General features: G+C 37.0%; 1 protein-coding gene across 11 annotated transcripts in view; it reads right to left on the bottom strand.

Moving 5' to 3' along the window:
• Ndae1 (Na[+]-driven anion exchanger 1) overlaps positions 1-22,722 on the bottom strand; it is a 917,075-nt gene that overhangs the window by 97,155 nt on the left and 797,198 nt on the right. For all 11 annotated transcript variants that reach the window (XM_068228594.1, XM_068228592.1, XM_068228596.1 and 8 more), the window contains 5 exons: positions 21,596-21,802; positions 19,428-19,570; positions 13,479-13,742; positions 4,558-4,723; positions 2,017-2,172 (listed from right to left, as the gene is read on the bottom strand). In XM_068228594.1, coding sequence (XP_068084695.1) covers positions 2,017-2,172; positions 4,558-4,723; positions 13,479-13,742; positions 19,428-19,570; positions 21,596-21,802 — 936 coding nt within the window. The remainder of the gene's footprint in view (positions 1-2,016; positions 2,173-4,557; positions 4,724-13,478; positions 13,743-19,427; positions 19,571-21,595; positions 21,803-22,722) is intronic.

Raw genomic sequence — 22,722 nt, 5'->3', positions numbered from 1 at the left:
ATCTTGAACCTGCATACTGTTTATTGTTTAAAAACTTTTTTTTTTTTCCTACTCTTTGTCATCTGCAGACATCATTTTCTCTGGGGCCGATGACCTTCGCTGTTAGGCCCCTTAAAACAACAAGCATCATCATCAGCATAATTTTCTCTATCCTAGCCCTAGAGATATTTGGTTCGCAACAGATCAGATAGTGGTCTGTATCAGTGGAAAATCCCCAGAATACCTGCACGTTCCTAACAGATATCTTGAATTCATAGTCGGTTATGATATAGTCTATTATGAATCTGGTGCCCCTACCCTCCCATGTGCAGCGGTGAATAGCCTTATGCTTGAAGAATGCATTTGTAATTGCTAATCCCATACTAGCATAGAAGTTCAGTAAACACTTCCCAATTCCTATTAGCTTCCATATCCTCCCCTCATTTACCCATCACCTTGTCATATCCTTCAGTACTATTTCCAGCTCTTGCATTGAAATCACCCATTAGGACTATCCTATCCTTGCTGTTGATGCTGACTATGATGTCACCCTGCACTTCATATAACTTGTCAACTTCATCCTAATCTGCATCCTCACATAGTGAATAGACAGAGGCAATTCTCATCTTAATTCCTCCAACTGCCAAATCTACCCAAATCATTCATTCATTTATATGCCTAAAGGGGCCCACAGATGTGCAATATTATTGTGCAATATCGGGGTTTGTGCAATATAATTGATAGTGTGCATTTAATATTGAAGGGTTGTGCTATATATTGTACGAAATCAAAAAAGTTTGAAATATATTGCGCAAATCACAAAATACTGTGCCGTGTGTTGGCAATATTGTGCAATATCCCTCCTTCCGCCGGTTGGTATCAACAAGTGGGGGAGAACGTGGCAGAAAAACAGGAGGAGAAAAAGCTTATTTTGGAGTTTATCGAAGTGTACCATGGCCTTCCGGCTCTATGGGACGTTAAGAGCAAAGATTACAGAAATTGCGTTAAAAAAAGGTGAACAGAACAAGAGGCTTATTGACAAATATTGCGAAAAATACCCAAACGCCGACAAGCAAGAAGTTATTTTAAAAAATTAGTTCTCTGCGTACAAACTTCCAGAAGGAAGTGAAGCGGCTTCGTGATGCAGAAAAGAGTGTTCACCAAACAAAATACCGGGATGGACTTACTATGTATTGCCGCGCATATTGTACGTCTATGACCGCTCTGCACAATATATTACACAACCCTCAATATTATCTCCACACGATTCTATTTATTGCACAAACCCGATTATTGTACAGTAATACTGTACGTCTGTGGGCAGCTAACAATATATTGTACATCCATTTTGCGCAACAATATTGCACTTCTATGGGCCACTTAACAGATACTATGTTGTGTGCAATAGTATTCCTGATGAACGGTCCTACCCTACAATCTGCCCTTCTTTTATTAATATCTGTTACGCTTTATAATCTCCCATCCCTTCCTCGTTATCTCCCCTTACCTGAATATTACTAACTTCTAACACATACAGACACATCCTCTTAGCTGAATGAGCCAGTTCTATATTCTTTTTTCTGCAAGACCCATTAATTTTGATAGCTCCATTTTGTTTGCCAAGTTATTTCGAAGGAGTCCTATGCCTATCAAACAGAAGTGGAATTTTGTTACACTTGTAAGTCCAAGGCTTGTTCACAATGTTCTGAGCATGCTCGTATAAAAAATTCGATGGGTGCTACCCTGCTCACACATAGTCTCGGTGAGAATCTCTCCTCTAACGGATTAGGGACAACGATGGAGCATAATGAGGACCAAGACACAGAATATGTCAGAGATGCCCAACCCCATTCCATAGCAACTGGTATCCCGACTCTCAGGACCACTTACTAGGCCACTCAGCCGTTGCCCACAGTTCACGAACTAGGACGTGACTACAGTAAGCCACACCACGATAATTTTTTAAATAATATAATGGGATAAACTCAATGGTTCATTAAATATAAAAGTAAATTACATTTTAAATATATGACTTACTGCGCACTCCGTACGATTGAGGGAAGTCCAATTAATACTGCTGTCAACTATGGAAGTATTCATAGGAGGTACACAATGGCAGCCAAAACTTAGCGACTCATCAACGTTAGTATTGATGGGATAATCTTTACCAATTTTAAATACATTTTCAACTGCCTGCAAAATAAATATTTTACTGAATTAGTCCAAGTATAAAATTAAATTAACACAAACTTGAAAAGGATACTATAATTAGTGCAGATATAAAATTAAATTTACACAATCTTCAAAAGTATAATTACATTCTTTGTCAGGGTTGGACGAACTTGTCATTCTTCTACATTGTGTACACCCTGTTGTTGATGCTTCAAATACATTATAGTATTTTTTAGCAAGGCAATTGGTATAACCCTATTTGAACTGAGAGATATGACCCCTCCAGTTACAAAACAGTCAGAGAACATCTTCATTAGTCTGCCAAGGAAGAGCCACCACATTCCTTATGTATCAAGGTTGTCCTCAGGACTCGTGTGAGCCTGGGAAGTAAGACACAAAATAACGCGAGGTAGATATACTACTTACATAGGGACCTGCCCTGGGAGACTGATTACCTTGTATTGAGAAGGGATCTATCAATCACCTTGATGAATAATACTGCAAGCGTTTGGAACATCAACAACCAGTACATAATATATTGAGAAGGGATCTATCAATCACCTTGATGAATAATACTGCAAGCGTTTGGAACATCAACAACCAGTACATAATATATTGAGAAGGGATCTATCAATCACCTTGATGAATAATACTGCAAGCGTTTGGAACATCAACAACCAGTACATAATACACAAAGAATTACTACTCGTTCCAACCTGGATGAAGAATGTAATTTTAGTTCGACACAATGAAGAAGTTTCAACTAAAAATTTAAACAATATCATCAGGAAGTTTTGTGAACATTTACCTCGAAAGCCATGAAATACATATGGACACTTCTCTGTAAATGAATTTCCGCCAACAGAAAGAGTAATTTTAAATAAATCCTTCATCAGTACAAACCTTTTTAACTAAAAGAGTATTCCAGTGAAGGAGAAAATGAAACTTCCATTTCTCCATTTCAATGAACAATCCATAAACTTTCATATTTAAAGCCCTAAATTACTAATGTAAAGCAGGATTATGGATGGACACCCAAGAACACAGGTCTCATAGTCATGCATAGCCAGTGTGGTGTTATCCAGTCACACTCATTTCCTTGACTACATTACTTTATATTGTAGTACAATGACAAATCTCAGCAATATTCATCAACTAATCACCTGCTGTCACACAAGAACATCTTGACAATCCTTGTTAACAACACCAAATGTTACTCCCTCTACTTCTTTCCTTGGTAAAGAACTCTTCTACAACTCAATACCAGAAGAGTTTCAAACCTGACATCTATTTCATCATTCAAGAACTATTAGAAGATGTATTTACTTTCTGATTAGGGACTACTATTACTGTTCAAGTAGTAAAAAATATAAAATATTACCATTTAAAGATAGGAACTCTAACAAGAGTAGTTTTAAGATCATCATCAAAATAATACCAAACTAACAAATTTGAAATTCACAAAATGCACTTCAGACTAGCCTCTAGAAATGTGTAATAATAATAATAATAATAATAATAATAATAATAATAATAATAATAATAATAATAATAATAATAATAATAACAACATTACCTATACACTTCCACAAACACAGAAGGCTGTTGTTCTGAACACCTGCCGTATGATAAGAACCATCCTATCACAGCAGTAGAAGTTGGGAGAAACTGATAATAGTCCATCCCCTGATCGAAGAACTGCCACAGTGAGTGAAATGGAAATCACTGTAGTTTCAACTGTTTGGAAAACGATCTTCCTACATCTATTCATACTTGGTTTTGTCAAAATATATGATTAACTTCTATACAAAGTTCTTCAACAACTACCCCTTTCCCTCTACCCTCTTGACCTAAAAGATTCCATTTGATGCTCAGGTCTAGGGAAGCAATCAACATAACCACTCCTTTTTTTTTCTGTTCTCTTGTCTAGTTTATCTCTCCCCCCTCCCCCTTCCAACAACAGCATCTACTCTTCAATAATGGTCACCACCATTCATATTCTATCCTCCACTGATGAAGGTTGCAGCGAAAACATTCTGCACTCATGTGTATTGTTTTATGCATAGGTCTACTCTATCCACACATACTTACATGGAAACTCACTGCTCACCACCAGTTTTCTACACAGATATATTAAATCTATGATTATCTATATTAAACCTATGTGCAATTAATAACATAAGAAAGTATGTCTTAAAAATAGTGACATTTCCATAAGCCTGAAATTTTATTACAAAATAGGAGAGATCTGTGAAAGATATCATGCAATAATTTGTGCTTGTTGGCACGAATCTCTTACAGTGTTTTGAAAAGATGAATAATGTGATTTTATTATTAATGTAAATTAGTTTTTTTGGCCATTGACTGCAATAAAATAACATCATTTACAAATCTACCTTCACTTACCTTATAAATAAATATAAAAGCTATAAGTGTAGCAAAATTTTCTTCTGTAAAGCGTGTAATATAGCAAACCAATGCACTAGCATCAATTGCAACCAGTATTATGAGAATCAATGTAATCCACATTCCGATCCAAAAGCGAAAAGACATATAATTCCAGTTTTGTTGCCTAAAGACAGAGAAAAGATAAATTAATACATTTCCAGAAATATAAATAGACTTTATTCAACTGATAATCAGCACTGAAAATATTGACAGATGACTTACTTACTGTATCATGGTAGGGTATTATAAGATGAAATGGTAGGTGTTTTTTTTTTTTTCAATTTGCTTTAGGCTAGGTCTTATGGTAATGATGCAATAAGGATAGAAGTGGGAAGGAAGTAGCGGTGGCCTTAATTAACATACAGCCCCAGCATTTACCTGGTGTAATCTATATTAAACCTGTGTGCAATTAATAACATAAGAAAGTAAGTCTTAAAAGTAGTGACATTTCCATAAGCCTGAAATTTTATTACAAAATAGAAGAGATCTGTGAAAGATACCATGCAATAATTTGTGCTTGTTGGCACAAATCTCTTACAGTGTTTTGAAAAGATGAATAATGTGATACCACCTTCAGGGTTGCCGACAGTGGGGTTCAACCCCTCTATCTCCTAAGTGCAAGCTCACAGTTACACGTCCCTAACCGCACAACCAACTCGCTTGGTCATTAAATGGGAAGAATGCAATATTATAGAGAGAGAACCTATATGTCTGTCAATGAAGACCAACAGCCACATTTTCCTATCTTTTTTTAAATCTGATTATCCATTCACCAAAGATGACGGACATACAGGAATGGTATGATGGCGACCACGCTCTCCTTTACCGACATGCTACCTTTAGGGAGGATGGCAACCCTTGCAGGACTCGTCCATAGTTAGTCATGCTACAGCTACTTCTGAGAAGGTTCATGCAAAATTTCTTGGAATTCCACCCAGCGATTTAGACATGCTGATGTTTTGGAAGAGCCGACCCCACAGTGTAGGGGGTAGCATGTCTGCCTCTTACCCAGAGGCCCTGGCTTCGATTCCTGGCCAGGTCAAGGATTTTTACCTGGATCTGAGGGCTGGTTCGAGGTCTACTCGACCTACGCGATTACAATGGAGGTGCCATCAGACAGCAAGATCACGGCCCTGGTCTAGAAAGCCAATAATAACAGCTAAGAGGATTCATTGTGCTGACCACACCACCTCATAATCTGCAGGCCTTCGGGCTGAGCAGTGGTCACTTGGTAGGCCATGGCTCTTCGGGGCTGTTGTGCCATGTTTTTTTTTGCTCTACGTCGCACCGACACAGATAGGTCTTACGGCAATGATGGGAGAGGAAAGGCTTAGGAATGGGCAGGAAGCAGCCATGGCCTTAATTTAGGTACAGCCCCAGCATTTGCCTGGTGTGAAAATGGGAAACCACGGAAAACCATCTTAGGGCTGCCGACAGTAGGGTTCGAACCTACTATCTCCCAAATGCAAGCTCACAGCTGCACTTCCCTAACTGCATGGCCAACACACCTGGTGGTTTTTGTTGTTGTTTTGGAAAGCACACAGAGAGAAGTCATTTAATTTTTATATACAGAGAATGAACATTTCTTGACTGCAGGATAAGACGCATAAAAACTTAACATGACAGCACACACACATATCTCTCTCTCTCTCTCTCTCTCTCTCTATCTCTATCTCTATCTCTATCTCTCTCTCTCTCTCTCTCTCTCTCTATGAGTCTGTATTAACTATTATTACAATCTATGATCACATCATTCATATAATTAGTATCAGGTCATCTATAATGCTGACAAACATAAGACAAGAGTGAATAACACTTCAATACCATATTTATCTGATTGTAAGCAGAATTTTTCCTTTTTTATTTATTTATTTATTTATTTATTTACCTTTCTCTCAGTTCAAAAAATGCTCCTTGGCTTAGAATCAGTAATGTTAACACGGCTAGTATAGGACACCCTTTATTGAAGCAATAGGAAAGATTTCTGAAAAATAATTCTAGAAGCCACCATAACTCTCATGAGAGTTACAAATTGTGTTAATCTAGAAGGCAGTGTCAGAATCAAGCAGTTTTTGAGCACACTCCAACATGATTTTATTTGAATACAGCAGTAAAACATGGCACGTGAAATCAGGATGAATAAGCTGTCTTAAAAGTTGAATTGCAATCCTCAGTTAAGAAGGAGAAACAGTCTTTAACAGACCTCTTATCTTCCTTCTATGCTGTTCAAGATTCCTTTGTAACTTGTCCCCTTTTCAGACCATGTTTGGATATTGGAGTTATTAAATACACTATTCAACAAGGTTTTCATAACATGGACAAGAATAACTATTTTTAGGTCATTTGTACATCCTGATGATGAATATGGCCTTGAAAAATTGCTACATGTCACATTTTATATAAATTCATATTTTTAATTAGCAAATCGTATAAAAATGTGTTAAAACTACCCACTTTGAAAGAGGTTATGTTCTTTAACATAGATCTCTTACACAATTACGTATAATTTCCATTCTTTTAAAGTACCATTTGAAACATACTTTCTCTTTTGTGGTTTGAATGAGTGTTAGCCTTCGCGTTGGTTTATTGTTTCATTACCTTTATTATGCGTCCGCATGGGGGGTAGACACATCCGACTATAACTGACTAATGGAAAGAAAATATGGTTGCTTATCGGTGTATTGTCAAAATCCGGTTCTTTGTTGTTGTGTTATGAGACAAGACATGCTTAGTTCTGATTGTGGAAGTATTGTGAGCGGTACTGGTTATTCTGCAATGGTGTTAAATAGATCGCAATCGACGTTCATGTAAGAATTCTCCAAATAGTTTCTGCTATGTTTGTGGGGAATTAACTTTGAAATCACAACATTAATCAATTAGAGACAATGTAAAAAAAAAAAAAGCATATTACTTGTATTTTGGCTGTAAAATAGGTGATCAAGGTAAAAATTGCGCAGCACACGCGTGTTGTGTAGCATGTTACGTGAAGTTAACTGAGTGGTAGCGGGGGAAAAATAACAATATATCTTATGCGGTTCCAATGATTTGACAACAGCCTACCAGTCATCTGGAAAACTGTTACTTCTGTATTACCAAAACAGAGGAATTTTCGAGGAAAACTCAAGGTAACATTGTGTATCCTAATCTGCCATCAGCCACAAGGCCCATGCCATATTGACCAGAGCTTCCCGTCTCTATCCCTTCCCCCAGTTGGAAGATTATGTCATTCCAGAGGAACACCAACAATCAGAATCTTCAGACTACTCTTCAACTTCTGCTGATTCTACCTGCATTTCCAAACATCATAAAATACCTCATCTGATACGACAGGCAGAACTTAATGATCTTGTCAGGGATTTAGGTCTTTCCAAGCAACATGCTGAACTACTGATGTACACACGAAATGCTGTCAATTGTGTACACACTTTTATTTACAAATTATGTATACATATTACACATACACACACTAATAAACTGCCATCTTGAACAAAATACCACTACTAAGAAGACAGAATCACAACATGAGCTCACGACTTTCACTAGCTATTCTCGTCAACACCTCTACTCTACCCTCAAGACTGCCTCTTTATATACATTGACTGACCAGGCTTCTAGAAGAATATGACACCCGTTTTCTCGTAATTTCGAGAGTCTTCAATGGCCTATTTACAAATGATCGAATGTTCGATTAACCTCTAGTGACAAAGTGCATTGTTCTGGACTATTACAGTATGTTGCACAACAATGCATTGGATTTATACATCATATATACAGGTAGGAATACATTATACACTATTAAGTACGTGTTCTTACATTAAATAAACTCATATTAATACACATACAGCAGATTTTTCATGACAAACTCACATACAACACACAAATAATAAGACCATGATTTATACCAAAAATAGTCTGTACATAACTACGTAAATAATAATAATAATAATAATAATAATAATAATAATAATAATAATAATAATAATAATAATAATAATAATAATAATAATAATAATAATAATAATAATAATAATAATAATAATAATAATAATAATCATAATCGAGCTCAAAATTTTCATAATTTACCCATGGGTTAGAGAATTGTTTCCAAGTTATACTAGTCCATTAAGGCGGGATTCCACTGAGGCAACATTTGGGCGACATGGAGCATGCGGCTGGCAACAAAAATTGCTCTTTGTAGCATGCGGCTTGTTGTCAGTCGGACACAAAAGATGTGGTATGCTACATGTGTTGCCGGGTGTAGCATGCGTCACTTGTGGAGACTTGTTGCCAGCTATGAACGTTATTCCGTCAAGGCAACCAAGACAACAGTTCCTCACTCGACTTTGACCGGCTGGTGACAGCTATACCTCCTTGTTTCGAATTTCTCAACCTATCATCTCACGAATGTGCATGCCGCAGAGTGATCCAAGCTAATAAGGCATGGAACCCTTGGTAAACAAACCACGTCGGAATTTTCAAGAGGTGAAAGCCACTAGTGATGATTTTTTGGAGTACTTTGTCAGATGAAGGTCGTGTACCATGACAGAATCTGTATGCCTAGAGGTACGGGAAGATTTAGAAACTACTTGTTCACTGGAATTTAATGATAATTTTTAAAAATTTAAATGTATTAGTTTTAAGCAGAATATCTTAACCCTATTCTGATTATTTTACCCCCTTATAGTTCACATTTCTAATACAGTTATACTTGGAGAATGAAAGATAACTCGTGGCAACTATGACAATAAGTAGACAAAAACTCCATGGCACTACAGCCCTTGAAGGGCCTTGGCCTACCAAGCGACCGCTGCTCAGCCCGAAGGCCTGCAGATTACGAGGTGTCATGTGGTCAGCACGAAGAATCCTCTCGGTCGTTATTCTTGGATTTCTAGACCGGGGCCGCTATCTCATCGTCAGATAGCTCCTCAATTCCAATCACGTAGGCTGAGTGGACCTCGAACCAGCCCTCAGGCCGAAGTAAAGATCCCTGACCTGGCCGGGAATCGAGCCCGGGGCCTCCGGGTAAGAGGCAGGCACGCTACCCCTAAACCACAGGGCCGGCAATAAGTAGACATAGTGGGGAAGGAAAAGACTATGATGAAACAGTGTTGGAAGACTGCGTAATTAGAGTAGCGGCGAAGAATATCCGAATAAAAAGTAGATTAATTATTGTGTGTTAACAGTGTAGAAAAGAGAACCATTTGTTGTTATGCTATTAAACGACGTATTTACAAGAAATCCATAGGCATGGAAATGCCATAATATACTGATATGTAGAATTTATTATTATTGTTCATTGTTTATTATTATTATTATTATTATTATTATTATACAATAATGTTATTGCCTTCAAGTCCCACTAACTACTTTTACGGTTTTCTGAGTCGCCGAGGTGCCGGAATTTTGTGCAGCAGGCGTTATTTTACGTGCCAGTAAATCTACCAACTCGAGGCTGACGTAGGTTTACTAGACACCTTCAAATACCACCGGACTGAGTTAGAATCGAAAATGCCAAGTTTACTATTATTATTATTATTATTGTTGTTGTCGTAGTTAATACTATGATGTCATTAAATTCTATTTTAATAGTTATCTCTAATTTATTTATTTCTAGTGCAAACTATTGCCAGTACTAAAACGGATAAAACCAGGAACTGAATAATAATAATAATAATAATAATAATAATAATAATAATAATAATAATAATAATAATAATAATAATAATAATAATAATAATAATAATAATAATAACAATAATAATGGCTTTACGTCCCACTATCTACTTTTATGGTTTTCGACTTTGCCGAGGTGCCACAATTTAGGCCCACAGGAATTCCTTTAAGTGCCACCGACACGAGGCTGACGTATTTGAGCACCTTCAAATACCACCGGACTGAGCCAGGATCAAACCTTCCAAGTTGGGGTCAGAAGACCAGCGCCTCAACCGTCTGAGCCACTCAGCCTAGTGGGCATTGAATAAATCACAATTTTATTTACAAAAGTTCATAAGCAGTTAACTTATTTAATTTATTAGAGGAAAACAGTAGCATAAAATCAATTCACCTCACGTTCCTCATTGTCACCTGACGTTTGGAGCATCAATGTCAAGAAGAAAGGTAAGTAGATTACACGCGAACCACAGATTTCCTCTCAATGGAGAAGCAACAACAGTTTTCATTTTCTGAATTTTTTATGCTCTCGGTGGAAAGCTGAACGCATTTTTTAAATTTTCTTCAGTTCGTGGACACTCAGTCATATTTTTGTGGGGGCCGTTTTAACGTATGCTTTCTTTTCTACTGTTTTTATAATCACTCAATGTTACATTCCGCAATTCCGGAGCATTGTGATAATCCCCAATTAAATTCGCAGTGTTTTCAATAGCCCACTTCATCTTGTTGCACGGAAATTGTAGCACCGATCCACACACTGTTGGATCCCGGGCGACACTGTTCGACAAGCATATTTTTGAGGCATGCGGCACCAGAGAGTGTTCAACAGATGGCAACATGTCTCATGCCACACAGCCGCACGATACATGTCGTGCCGTGTTTTTTCAATTGAAAGTCGACTGCAGCATGCTTCACTGTCGCACGCTCCATGTCGCCCAAATGTTGCCTCAGAGGTATCCCGCCTTTACACTTGCATCACTATTAGGTTCTAGATTACAAGAATGGAAAATTCTGTTTGTACGTGCAAAAATGTGATTGGGCTGATGGATGAATTAGATATTGAATACAAACCGGAAGAATGGAGACTGTTCATCGATTCATCAAAACTAAGCTTAAAAGCAGTTTTATTATATAACGGCAATACAAAACCTTCCATTCCAGTGGCTCATTCAGTCACTATGAAAGAAACTTATGAAAACATGTCACCAATTTTGAATGCAGCAAATTATAATGAACTTCGTTGGGCAATTTGTGGTGATTTGAAAGTAATAGCTTTGTTGCTTGGATTACAACAAGGGTTTACTGAGTTTTGTTGTTTTTTATGTTTGTGGGACAGTCGAGCAACAGCATGGCATTATGTGCTGAAAGACTGGCCTATCAGAAAAGGTCATATTTCTGGTGAACATAATATTAAATATCCTCTACTAGTGCAATTTCTTCCGCCTCTGCATATAAAACTACGGCTGATTAAGATTTTAATGAAAGCTCTAGATAAGAGTGGAGAAGCCTTTCAATACTTAAAGACTCTGTTCTCTAAAATCAGTGATACTAAATTAAAAAATATTTGTCAGTCCACAAACTAGAAAACCTTTTAAGAATAGCATTTTTGAGAAAAACTTAACCCTAAGGAATTATGAGCATTGAAATCTTTTTGCATCTGTTGTCAAAGGATTTTTAGGGAACTATAAGGAAGAAAATTATCACCAATTGATAGAGATGTTACTAAGAAACTACAAAGAAATGGGCTGCCGTATGTCACTGAAGATCCACTTCTTTCCTGAGAACTTGGGGGCTGTAAGTGATGAGCAGGGAGAGCGATTTCACCAAGATATTGCTACAATGGAGCAATGGTAACAAGGAGGATGGGATCCTCTGATGATGGGCGATTATTGCTGGTTTTCACAAAGGGCAGATTCAAGTTCACATAAGAGGGAAAAAAAAAAGGTATTTTTCTCTATTTTATTGCAAGAAATGTAGTTTTTATAAGTCTTAATAGCTGGTCAGTTATTAATACACCAGTTCTATCATATCTAAGCTACCATTGAAAATTTTCATACAAAAGTGAGAACAAAGTAATTTTGAATAGATCAAAAATCCTGATTTATTCAATGTATCAAAGTAAATTCTATAACACAAAAACGTGACATGTTACGAACTTTTTACTATCATTTTCGTGTTCAGCGTATGCAAATTAGTTACGATCAACCTATTTTATTAATGTTATGGGGAAAAAGTTCAAATTTGTTGAGTAGTGATATTACACCGTTGTTTACAGAACCTGGCTCAGCATTACTCCCTACGTTGGAAGTTAGCATCATTTATAACTTGAACATAAATATATCAGATTTATTACTTCCAGGTGATTGGATTCTTGTGAATGTTCTATCTATTGCAACTAAAACACCAGCAAAACAGCACATCTCACAGGAATAATAATAATAATAATAATAATAATAATAATAATAATAATAATAATAATGTTATTTATTTTACGTCCCACGATCTACTTTTATGGTTCTCGGATACACTGAGGTGCCAGAATTTTGTCCCGCAAGAGTTCTTTAATGTGCCAGGAAATCTACCGAGACAAGGCTGATGTATTTGAGCACCTTCAAATATTACCGGAATGAGCCAGGATTGAACTTGCCAAGTTGGGCTCAAAAGGCACTACTCAGCCCAGTTTTTATAGGAGTTGTGGATAATCCATTGACCTACTGAAGGAAATCGTATCTCCTTACAGATGCTAATGCTGCAGAAACTCTGATAGCAATTCTACTAACTGAATCTTTTGAAATTCTAGCAGTAACCAAACATTCCAAGAAAAATTGTTGGCGGTGCGTTTAAAAATTGTTCAATCTTGAATGTGCTTGATGGCACAGATGACTATGCCCTGTACGAAGACAGCCGCAAAGAAATAAGTGACTACGAATCAATAATTTGATGGTGAAGACTGACTAAGCAATTAAATGGCAGAAAATGTACTCCTTATGCTTTGTGTGCTTCATTAATTTTTTTTTTTTTTTAAATTTTCATTTCTTATTTCCTGGGAGTCTGCTTACAATCAGTATTGTATATGATATTTATTCCAAACAAGTATAAATGAAACTTGCAAACATTTCATGCTCAAATGAATCAAGGAGAATCAAAGAAGAAACAGGTATCTTTCCAACAAAGATTATTTTAGATAGAAGTAATTAGTTGATACGTACTGGCAGAATTCATACATGATGCTTTCAAAGACTAGTACAGGTCCTGTGGAACCAAGTATGGTGAGAGGCTGCCCTGAAAAGAATCCATAAATCAGCCCGCAAACGAAGCCCGACACCAAGGATTCCATAGCCGCCATATTATTGCCTGTTGCACTACCCAGAAGCCCACCGAATGTTATGATAGGTGATAAGCAGGCAAAATATAAGAAAATCCATGATGCTATGCACTGCAAAGCCAGTGCATCTTTGAAATCACTCCAGTACCTAAAACAAAGAAATAAATTCATGACAAAGAGAAAAGAAACTATGCACTGTAGAAATCAAATCGAAATATTATAGTTGCAAATGAGGTCTCTACCTCGGTGGCAAATGATACACACAAATACAGTATTCTCAACAACTACGTTTTTTAAGTTAAAAAGAAAAGAGGACATTTTTCCTAAAATACAGTATTATACAATTTATATTAACATTTTTCCTATTAAATACACAGCTCATCCTTAATAAATTTTTATTGTTTATAAAATTCTACTCATAATACCTTCCGTACTTACACACATAATTAACTCATATACAGTATGTGGAATCACTTCAAAAAATATTACACAAATTGACATTGCTTCCCCCCCCCCCCCCCCCATTTTGGTACCTAACATGCACAACAATCTGCTGCGTCTTAACCAGAGCCCCTTTTGCCACTGCTTTTCAGAGTTCCTGAAGGGCCTTCACAGCTACCGCAGCGGTCCCAGGGCCCTCAAAGTCCGCATTGTACTTCACCCCTATGGGCAATCCCCTACTTCAGCTGTCCAGTCTCCATAGACAACGGGGTGGATTTAATTTATTCACAAAAATTCTTAATTACAATAACCTACACAGGTTGAATGCCCTCTAACATTTCTTTTCTCTGATGCCGTTTATTCTTTCTTGATTTTTCTGTACAGATTTTGGAAAAGGATCAAACACTTCCCCAGGTAAACTGTTCCACTCCTTCACACCCTTCCCAATGAATGAAAATTTACCCCAATCATTCCTGCTAAAATCCCGTCTAATTTTATACTTGTGATCAGCCCTGCCGATATAATTATTTTCTAACTGAAGCCTCTCACGGATTTCTCCCCATGCTTCCTCTCCTGTATAAGCTCTATATAATCCTATGGCTAGTTTTCTCTCTTCTCTTACTTAAAGCTTCCCACCCAAGTTGCTGTAACATTTCTGATACACTATTTTTTCTTCTGAAATCTCTTGTTACAAATCTTGCTGCTTTCCTCTGCACACCATCTATTTCTTTTATTAGGTATTCCTGGTGAGGATCCCAAACACTGTTCGCGTATTCCAATAATGTACGAACCACACTTAAGTAACTTTTCTCTTTTAATTCTTTGTTGCATCCTTTAAGTAGCCTCATTATGACATGTAACGATCTGTATGCTTTCCCAACAATGTCATCAACATGACCCTTTCAGTGCAAAATAGTTCAAATCTCATTCCTAAGTATCTGCACTTGCCATCTTTTGGGACAATTATCTCATCCAAAGTATATTTAAATTCAGTTTTTAAGCTCCTGTTTGTAAATGTTGTGACAATTGATTTGCCTCCATTTATCTTCATATTATTCTCTTCAACCCATTGTTGGATACTGTCAAGGTCCCTTTGTAATTCTGTACAATCCTCAATATTATTTATTTCCCTGTAAACAATTATGTCATCTGCATACAATCTTATTTTTGATGTTATATTGTTCCCTAAATAATTTGCATATATTAAGAATATTAATGGGCCGATTTTACTACCCTGTGGAATTCCCATCCTAACTTTCTCTTCCTGTGATACATGATTTCCTACTCTGACGTTTTGAACCCTTGAATTTAGAAATGATCTTACCCAACATTTAACCTTATATCCAATCTTATTCCCTCCAGTTTCTTTAATAATATTCTATGTTCCACTCTGTCAAATGCCTTAAAAAGGTCTATGGTTACGCAATCCAACTGACCTCCCAAATCCAACTTATCTGATATGTCCTGCTGAAATCCCACCATTTGTGCCTCACAAGAAAATTTCTCTCTAAATCCATACTGGCTCCTCATGAACCAATTTTATCTTCAGATACCCCTTTAATATATTTTGCTATTAAACTCTCCAGTATTTTACAAACTATACTGGTCAGGCTGACTGGTCTGTAGTTCTCAGGTTTCCTTTTATCACCCTTTCCTTTATAAATTGGTATTATTATAGATTCCTTCCATTTCTTTGGTATTACACTATTATTTATGACATAGTCAAACAGAAATTTTAAATAAGGCACTATGTACCACTCCACTGTTTTTAATACCTCTCCAGTAATTTAATCACTTCCTGCTGCTTTTCCTTGCTAAAGTAGTTGGATTTCTCTGAAAATATTCTCATTTATGAATAAGAAGCTTCTTGTTTCATTATGCGTTTCTCTTTCTCTATCTTCTGTTTTGATTACTTGTTCCCCCCCAAAACCAGCAAATGCCTGACATAAAATCAAATCAAATCAAATCAAATCAAATCAAATCAAATAAATCAAATCAAAACAAATCAAGACAAATCAAATAAAATAAAATAAAATAAAATAAAATAAAATAAAATAAAATCAAAACCACTACTGATCTCCATTTAGGGCAGTTGCACAGGTGGCAGATTCCTTATATGTTGTCTTCCTAGCCTTTTCTTAAATGCTTTCACAGAAATTGGAAATTTATTGAACATCTCCCTTGGTAAGTTATTCTACTGCCTAACTTCCCTTCCCATAACTGAATATTTGCCCCAGTTTGTCCTCCTGAATTCCAACTTTGTCTTCATATTGTGATTTTTCCTACTTTTAAAGACACCACTCAAACTTATTCATCTACTAATATCATTCCACACATTCTCTCCACTGACAGCTCAGAACATACCCCTTAGTCGATTAGCTCGTCTTCTTTCTCCCAAGTTTTCCCAGCCCAAACTTTGCAACATTTTCGTAACACTACTTTTTTTGTCAGAAATCATTAGGCTTTTGCTCTGTTTATCCAGCAGCAGCATCTTATTCCAGGTGTTTGTGCATGCTCTTTATTTCATCATAATATTCAAATTATTACTGTATTAATTACTGAATACTGTACTAACTGCTTATGAGTTGAAAGAGTTGATTCTTTTCAAGAAACAGATTTACAACTGAATACTGTACTAATAATTCATGGAACACTGTCAAGGAAACAACATACTTCCACAGTACTGCACTACTCTTTCTTCTTGACACTGCTGTACCATGTTCCTTGCTGTGTTCGGTTTTCTCTGCTAGTCGTTCAATGTCGCAAGAACACATAAAAGATTTTCGGTGGTGCAAGGATAGGAAAGAGAAGGTACAGCCCCAGTGTTTGCCTGGTGTGGAAATGGGAAACCACAGAAAACCATCTCCAGGGCTGCTGAAGGTGGGATATGAACCCACCATCTTCTGAATGCAAGCTCACAGGTAAGCGACCCTAACCACATGGCCAACTGACTTGGTTCCTTGAAATACTGTGAATAAAATGACATACTTATATGCGGATATATGACATGTTAATGATTTTTGGCAGAATTTACACTTAATATCTTCAATGTTAGTAAAATATCCCTGCCACTATAGGATAAATGATTGCCAGTTCAAGGGTTAAAAATGAGGATTTTTGTCTGATTTAACTTTTACAGAGCCAGATGGGTGACCTGCTTTAGCTTCTACTCAAAGAGGCAATGGTTGATCTTTTTTTTTTTTTTTTTGCTAGGGGCTTTACGTCGCACCGACACAGATAGGTCTTATGGCGACGATGGGATAGGAAAGGCCTAGGAGTTGGAAGGAAGCGGCCGTGGCCTTAATTAAGGTACAGCCCCAGCATTTGCCTGGTGTGAAAATGGGAAACCACGGAAAACCATTTTCAGGGCTGCCGATAGTGGGAATCGAACCTACTATCTCCGGGATGCAAGCTCACAGCCGCGCACCTCTACGCGCACGGCCAACTCGCCCGGTGGTTGATCTTTTGGCCCCATTGTAAATCTTAATGTTAGTCTGTCTTTCACGTAAAAAATTATTTGACCAATGAAATTTATTGGTAGTACCTTCAGTTAACACAAAAGCTTTGTACTGTTATGCTGTCTCATAAAGGGGCCATACAGCGAGAGAAAATGTGAAGTAAGTCAGAGGACATTCAAGACCCTTGAAAGTCCATATGCTGCTTGAGAGAATAGTTCTATTAAGAAATGGAACCTACAAAGTGTCCTTGGAGTTCAATTTCCTACAAAAGAGTTTATATGCATTTTCTTCCAAATTACCTTGCCTGGTGGGCATTATCATTAAGGCGTCAAGCCTTCAATGGCCTCGTCATCATGGTTAGCTGGTTTGAATCCCATTGGTGGGGGGAAAAAAAAAATGTTGTCATTAGAATATTGGCCAGCAGGGTAAGAGAGGTGGTGATATACAATTTCTAATCACTAAACTGCATGTCAGAATCCTAGATTCAATTCCAAACCTCACTGCAGTGTTCATATGGAGTGAGGGCACATGGTGCTTTGATGGTGATTTGTTCACTGGATGGGAACATTACACCTTGAAAAAACCCCTTGGTGTTATTCGACAAGAGTAGGCTATGTGCCAACACCAGATTTCACCCTCTTCCTACTTCATCATCTTCATCATCATCATCATCATCATCATCATCTCCTCACACCCACATACGCAGATAAACCAGGGACGAGCCGAACATGTCCTCGGGACACTCCCAGCACGATAGGCCGTATGCTAAATAAATATAAATTTTTCCTAACGCTTAACAATTTTTATGGGGGGGAAAAAAGCTTTTCTGTGTTTTGGCATATGCTTCATCTGACAGAAAGCAAAAGAGTAAGTAAACTGTTAGAAGCATACATACAGGATTTAGAATAAAAATATGTGCACACGTGTTTTCTTCATAACTACCAGAAGATGTTGCTCTTTTATGTCTTAAAGGGCATTTCAAGTAAGCAGTTGAAGGCACTCACATGTCCAACAAGGAGTCTGAAAATCTTTAGGTAAAATACATGGACCAATTTTGTGAAAACCTACAAGAATTTCTGGAAATGATCTACATAGTAAGGAACAGAATTGTCCGGCCCCACGGTGTAGGGGGCAACACGTCCACCTGTCACCCGGCGGCCCCGGGTTGATTCCCGGCCGGGTCAGGGGTTTTTTAATTGTAATGATTAATATCCATGGCCTGGGGACTGAGTGTTTGTGATGTCCTTAATCTTCCTTTCCTCAACACAACATTCCACACTACCGCAATTCCAATTACACGCATGTTCATACAACATGGTGCCAGTAGGGGTCAAAGATCCACATGGGTCGACACCCAGAACAAATAGCATTTTTAAAAAAAATAAAGGAACAGAATTTAATAACAATTGAGAATATATGCAACAACATGTATTTTTGATTAACAGGAAGTGTTTGAGAAATAACATACACCTCTTCTATGGGAGATTTTATTTGCTATGAGTAATATGGTCAGGCAAGACACCACCTACTTGCACAGTGATGAAGACAAAGAATGAGGAGAGGTAATCCATTAACAAAAGGTCCAGACTTCAAGATTCTTCAAGTCTGATCAAGGGACTATCATATGTGTCACTTTCGCCAGCTATGCTCATACTGACAAGCTTCACATACTGTTCACTTGGAGCACTGAAGTACTGTGATAGTCTTGTGAGAAAGCAGTCACAAGCTACTTTGGCTGAAATTCATATCAAATTGGAAAGAATTCCATGTGTGTAAGAAGCTGCAAATAAACTCTAGAAAGATATACAGTAGGCCTTTGCATTTTTATATCCATCTGTATACAGAAATTAAATAGAAATGTCTATCACACTACAGTAGATATACTGCATTTTCAATAACAGACATCAAGGAGAAGGTCATTTTGAGATACTAACCATGGTGCTTTCCTTTTAATATCATTGATAAGTCCACCAAATAAACGACCCGTTCTTGTAAGTCCAGATTCTTCTCTCATTTTTTCCTCATCTTCTTCCTCTTCAACTTCGTCTTTCTTCTCAGGATACCTTTTTCGCTGATCCTGGAACAACATGCAGATATTGTATTAAAATTGTCTGCTATAACATTAATAGCTTCTGTTAGCCAACTTGCAAACTATCTGATTAGCAGAACATTGATTAATACCAAAGAATCAGTAAGCAGGTGAAGAGGATGGGAATACACACAAGATAAACACAATGACAGAGCAGAGACAGCTCGTTTCTAATTTGCAGCTTCATCACAAGGCCATTTTTGAAAATTCATATTTTTCAAAGGGGAAACCAGATAAATAACATAAAAGGGAGGCAAAAGGAGAAAAAAAGTTAATACTAGTGGTAGATGTTAGTCAAGGAACATGTCGTGTGTTCTTTTCTCAAGATAGCCCCCTCCCCTCAAAGATCATGAAACTATGAAGGCTGTTGTTTTCAATCTCCATTTTTTTTTAAAGGGCAAATTGACATAACAAAATGATTTTATCACTAAAACTTTAGTAATTTCATACTCATTTTTCCACATAATCGCCAAAACGATTTAGACATTTGTTGTATCATGACACCAGCTTTCAGATGCCCTGTGCAAAGAAGCCTGCCACCAGTGCATATGGACAGCCTCCTGAAGTTCTTCATTTGTATGGCACAAATGGAGATTAACGATCAGTGAACTTTCTACAGCAATCCTAGACATTTCAAGGTCTTTCCTGTACATAATTGTGACTCAACACTTATGATACTGGAAAATTTGTACACGTTTGGTCTTGAAGAGCATTATTATATTGGTTAATCTGTAGTTTGTTTCATGATAACGTTTATAAAATTTATAATCTGAATTAAATATCGGAGGAAATTAATACGCTTTTCGAGGAGATAATCATTAAATTCTTTACATGAAGGCGCATGAGTAATGATTTACCTTACACCTCTCCCCTTACATCAAACTCCCCTCCTAGTTAGTCCTCAACATCTTTCGAGGACGTCACTCAGTTAGCATTAACACTTGAGGTGGAGTGGTCGACGCAGGACGGGCAAGGAGGTGAGTGATCAGATGGGCACTCAGTTTACATTTCAATTGAATTTTTTCTTTAGTTCACTCATATTTTTTTCTTTTTTAGGCCCATATTGTCAATACACAATCAAGTTCAACTTGCATCATCAACATAACTGCACCTTCTTTATCTAATCAAGGAAGCTATTTTAATGTGGCATTATCATCACACCATTTTATGTACAATATGCATAAAATTTTATTCGCATAGCCACTCATATTGCATTATAATTTGGCATTTCTATGCATATACCAACATTTTAATCTGTGTTTTAACTGGACTTCATGCTTCATATTATGTTCATGCTGCACCATTTTATGGTTCAAGATCGACAAGACACCAACACGCCAACACGCCAACACGCCAACACGCCAAGTCACAATATTTAAAGACTTTTCATTTACAGTACTTATTTTAACGTGTCCTCACCTTATTTTCAATGTTTGTATGTGTGACTGAGAATGTCCTATAAGAGGATGAAACATGCATCATGAATACAGTCTAATGTAGTCTTTTCAATAAAGATAATTACAGTATTGTGAAGGTGGAATTATAAATTTAAATTTTCACAAGTTTTTACTTTGACAATATGAAATTTATTACGTGCAATTTAGAGATGGTAGATATAATTTTCACTATACCCGCAGACAAATGACGCAAAATGCCGTCATGTCAGAAAAAATCATATCTAGTGTTTCCATATCCCTGTTGGATAGTTTTTATTCATATATTCAGTACTACATTTTCTCGCATAACACGTTCTGTTTTGTTGCACCCTGCAGAAACATCTTAATGAGGTTTTACTGAATTTGTTCATTACTACCTGTATATTTTCTTTACCGTGAGAAAGGGGTAAAGGTAAATTACACACAAGGAGGTTTAAATTATCTTTAGTTCAAAAGCTACAGAAACAAGGAACTAAAAGACTACTAATTTGAATTCATAACTGAGAAAATTTAGTTTAAGATTTAGCACACATTTAAGTAAAAATATCTAATCCTTTATACTAACAGAAAAATTTACCTTTGATGGTACAGCTGCAGGTGGTTCTATCCTAATGGTAGGATCCCATTCACCAGGGGGAAGTACTGTTACTGCATCCAGAAACTCATCCACTGCCGCTAGCAAATGGTTCCTGTTACGAGCTTTGTAGGCTACGTCGTGGAATACTTCATCTGACATGAGGGTGGCCATTGCACGACCAATCTCATGGAAACCTGTGAGTCCACCCTGTAGGCATCACGTCTGAGTCAATACAGGATACATTACCTAATTGTTAACTACAAACCAGATACATTATATCCTTGTCAATACCTGTAAACTGAATAATATGTGGTTAATAGCATAAGAATCACAAACTATGTAAGAAAAGACAGGCATTCAGGTGCAGCCACAAACACTCTCTTGAAAATAATTCAGAATATAGTAATTTCTTAAAACTTTTTTGCCTACACTTATTCATATAACATACAGATTTAATCTGACTTAATAGATTCCACAAGTTCTGAGTCCAAACATTTTTACATTACTTTTTTATGAAATCAAACTTGAATTCAAGGATCTCCCAAGAGTTTTTCCATGGAATAGTCTAGTTTTGTATTTCCATGTGCAAACAGTCTACATATTTTCTACAGGATTTAGAATAGCTGAGGAGGGGAAATTAAACTACCTTTAAAGAGCATGGTGAAGAAATTTATTGGTGTCATTCTTACCTTATATACGCTAGCTAAAAAGTTGTTCAGAGATTTAGGAAGGCTACTCGTTTTTCCAGATGAATGGTAGGTAAATGTGTGATTAAGTGTGAGTGAGGAACAAAAAGAGACAACCATATAAACTGCTCAATAGGCAACTACTGAGAGAATAAATTCAGGTTTGCAATGCCTTAAGCCAGGCTGAATGGCTCAGACGGTTGAGGCGCTGGCCTTCTGACCCAAACTTGTCAAGTTCGATCTTGGTTCAGCCCGGAGGTATTTTAAGGTGTTCAAATACATCAGCCTCATGCCAGTAGATTTACTGGCACATAAAAGAACTCAAGCAGGACAAAAATAAATCTGGCCCCTGGGTGTCTCCAAAAACTACCAGAAGTAGTTAGTGGACCATAAAACAACATTATTATTATTATTATTATTATTATTATTATTATTATTATT

Source organism: Anabrus simplex, chromosome 7 (assembly GCF_040414725.1).
Source record: "Anabrus simplex isolate iqAnaSimp1 chromosome 7, ASM4041472v1, whole genome shotgun sequence".
NCBI classification, from domain to species: domain Eukaryota; kingdom Metazoa; phylum Arthropoda; class Insecta; order Orthoptera; family Tettigoniidae; genus Anabrus; species Anabrus simplex.
Note: the sequence above shows the minus strand (reverse complement) of the source record. Positions and strands in the feature narration are given on the sequence as shown.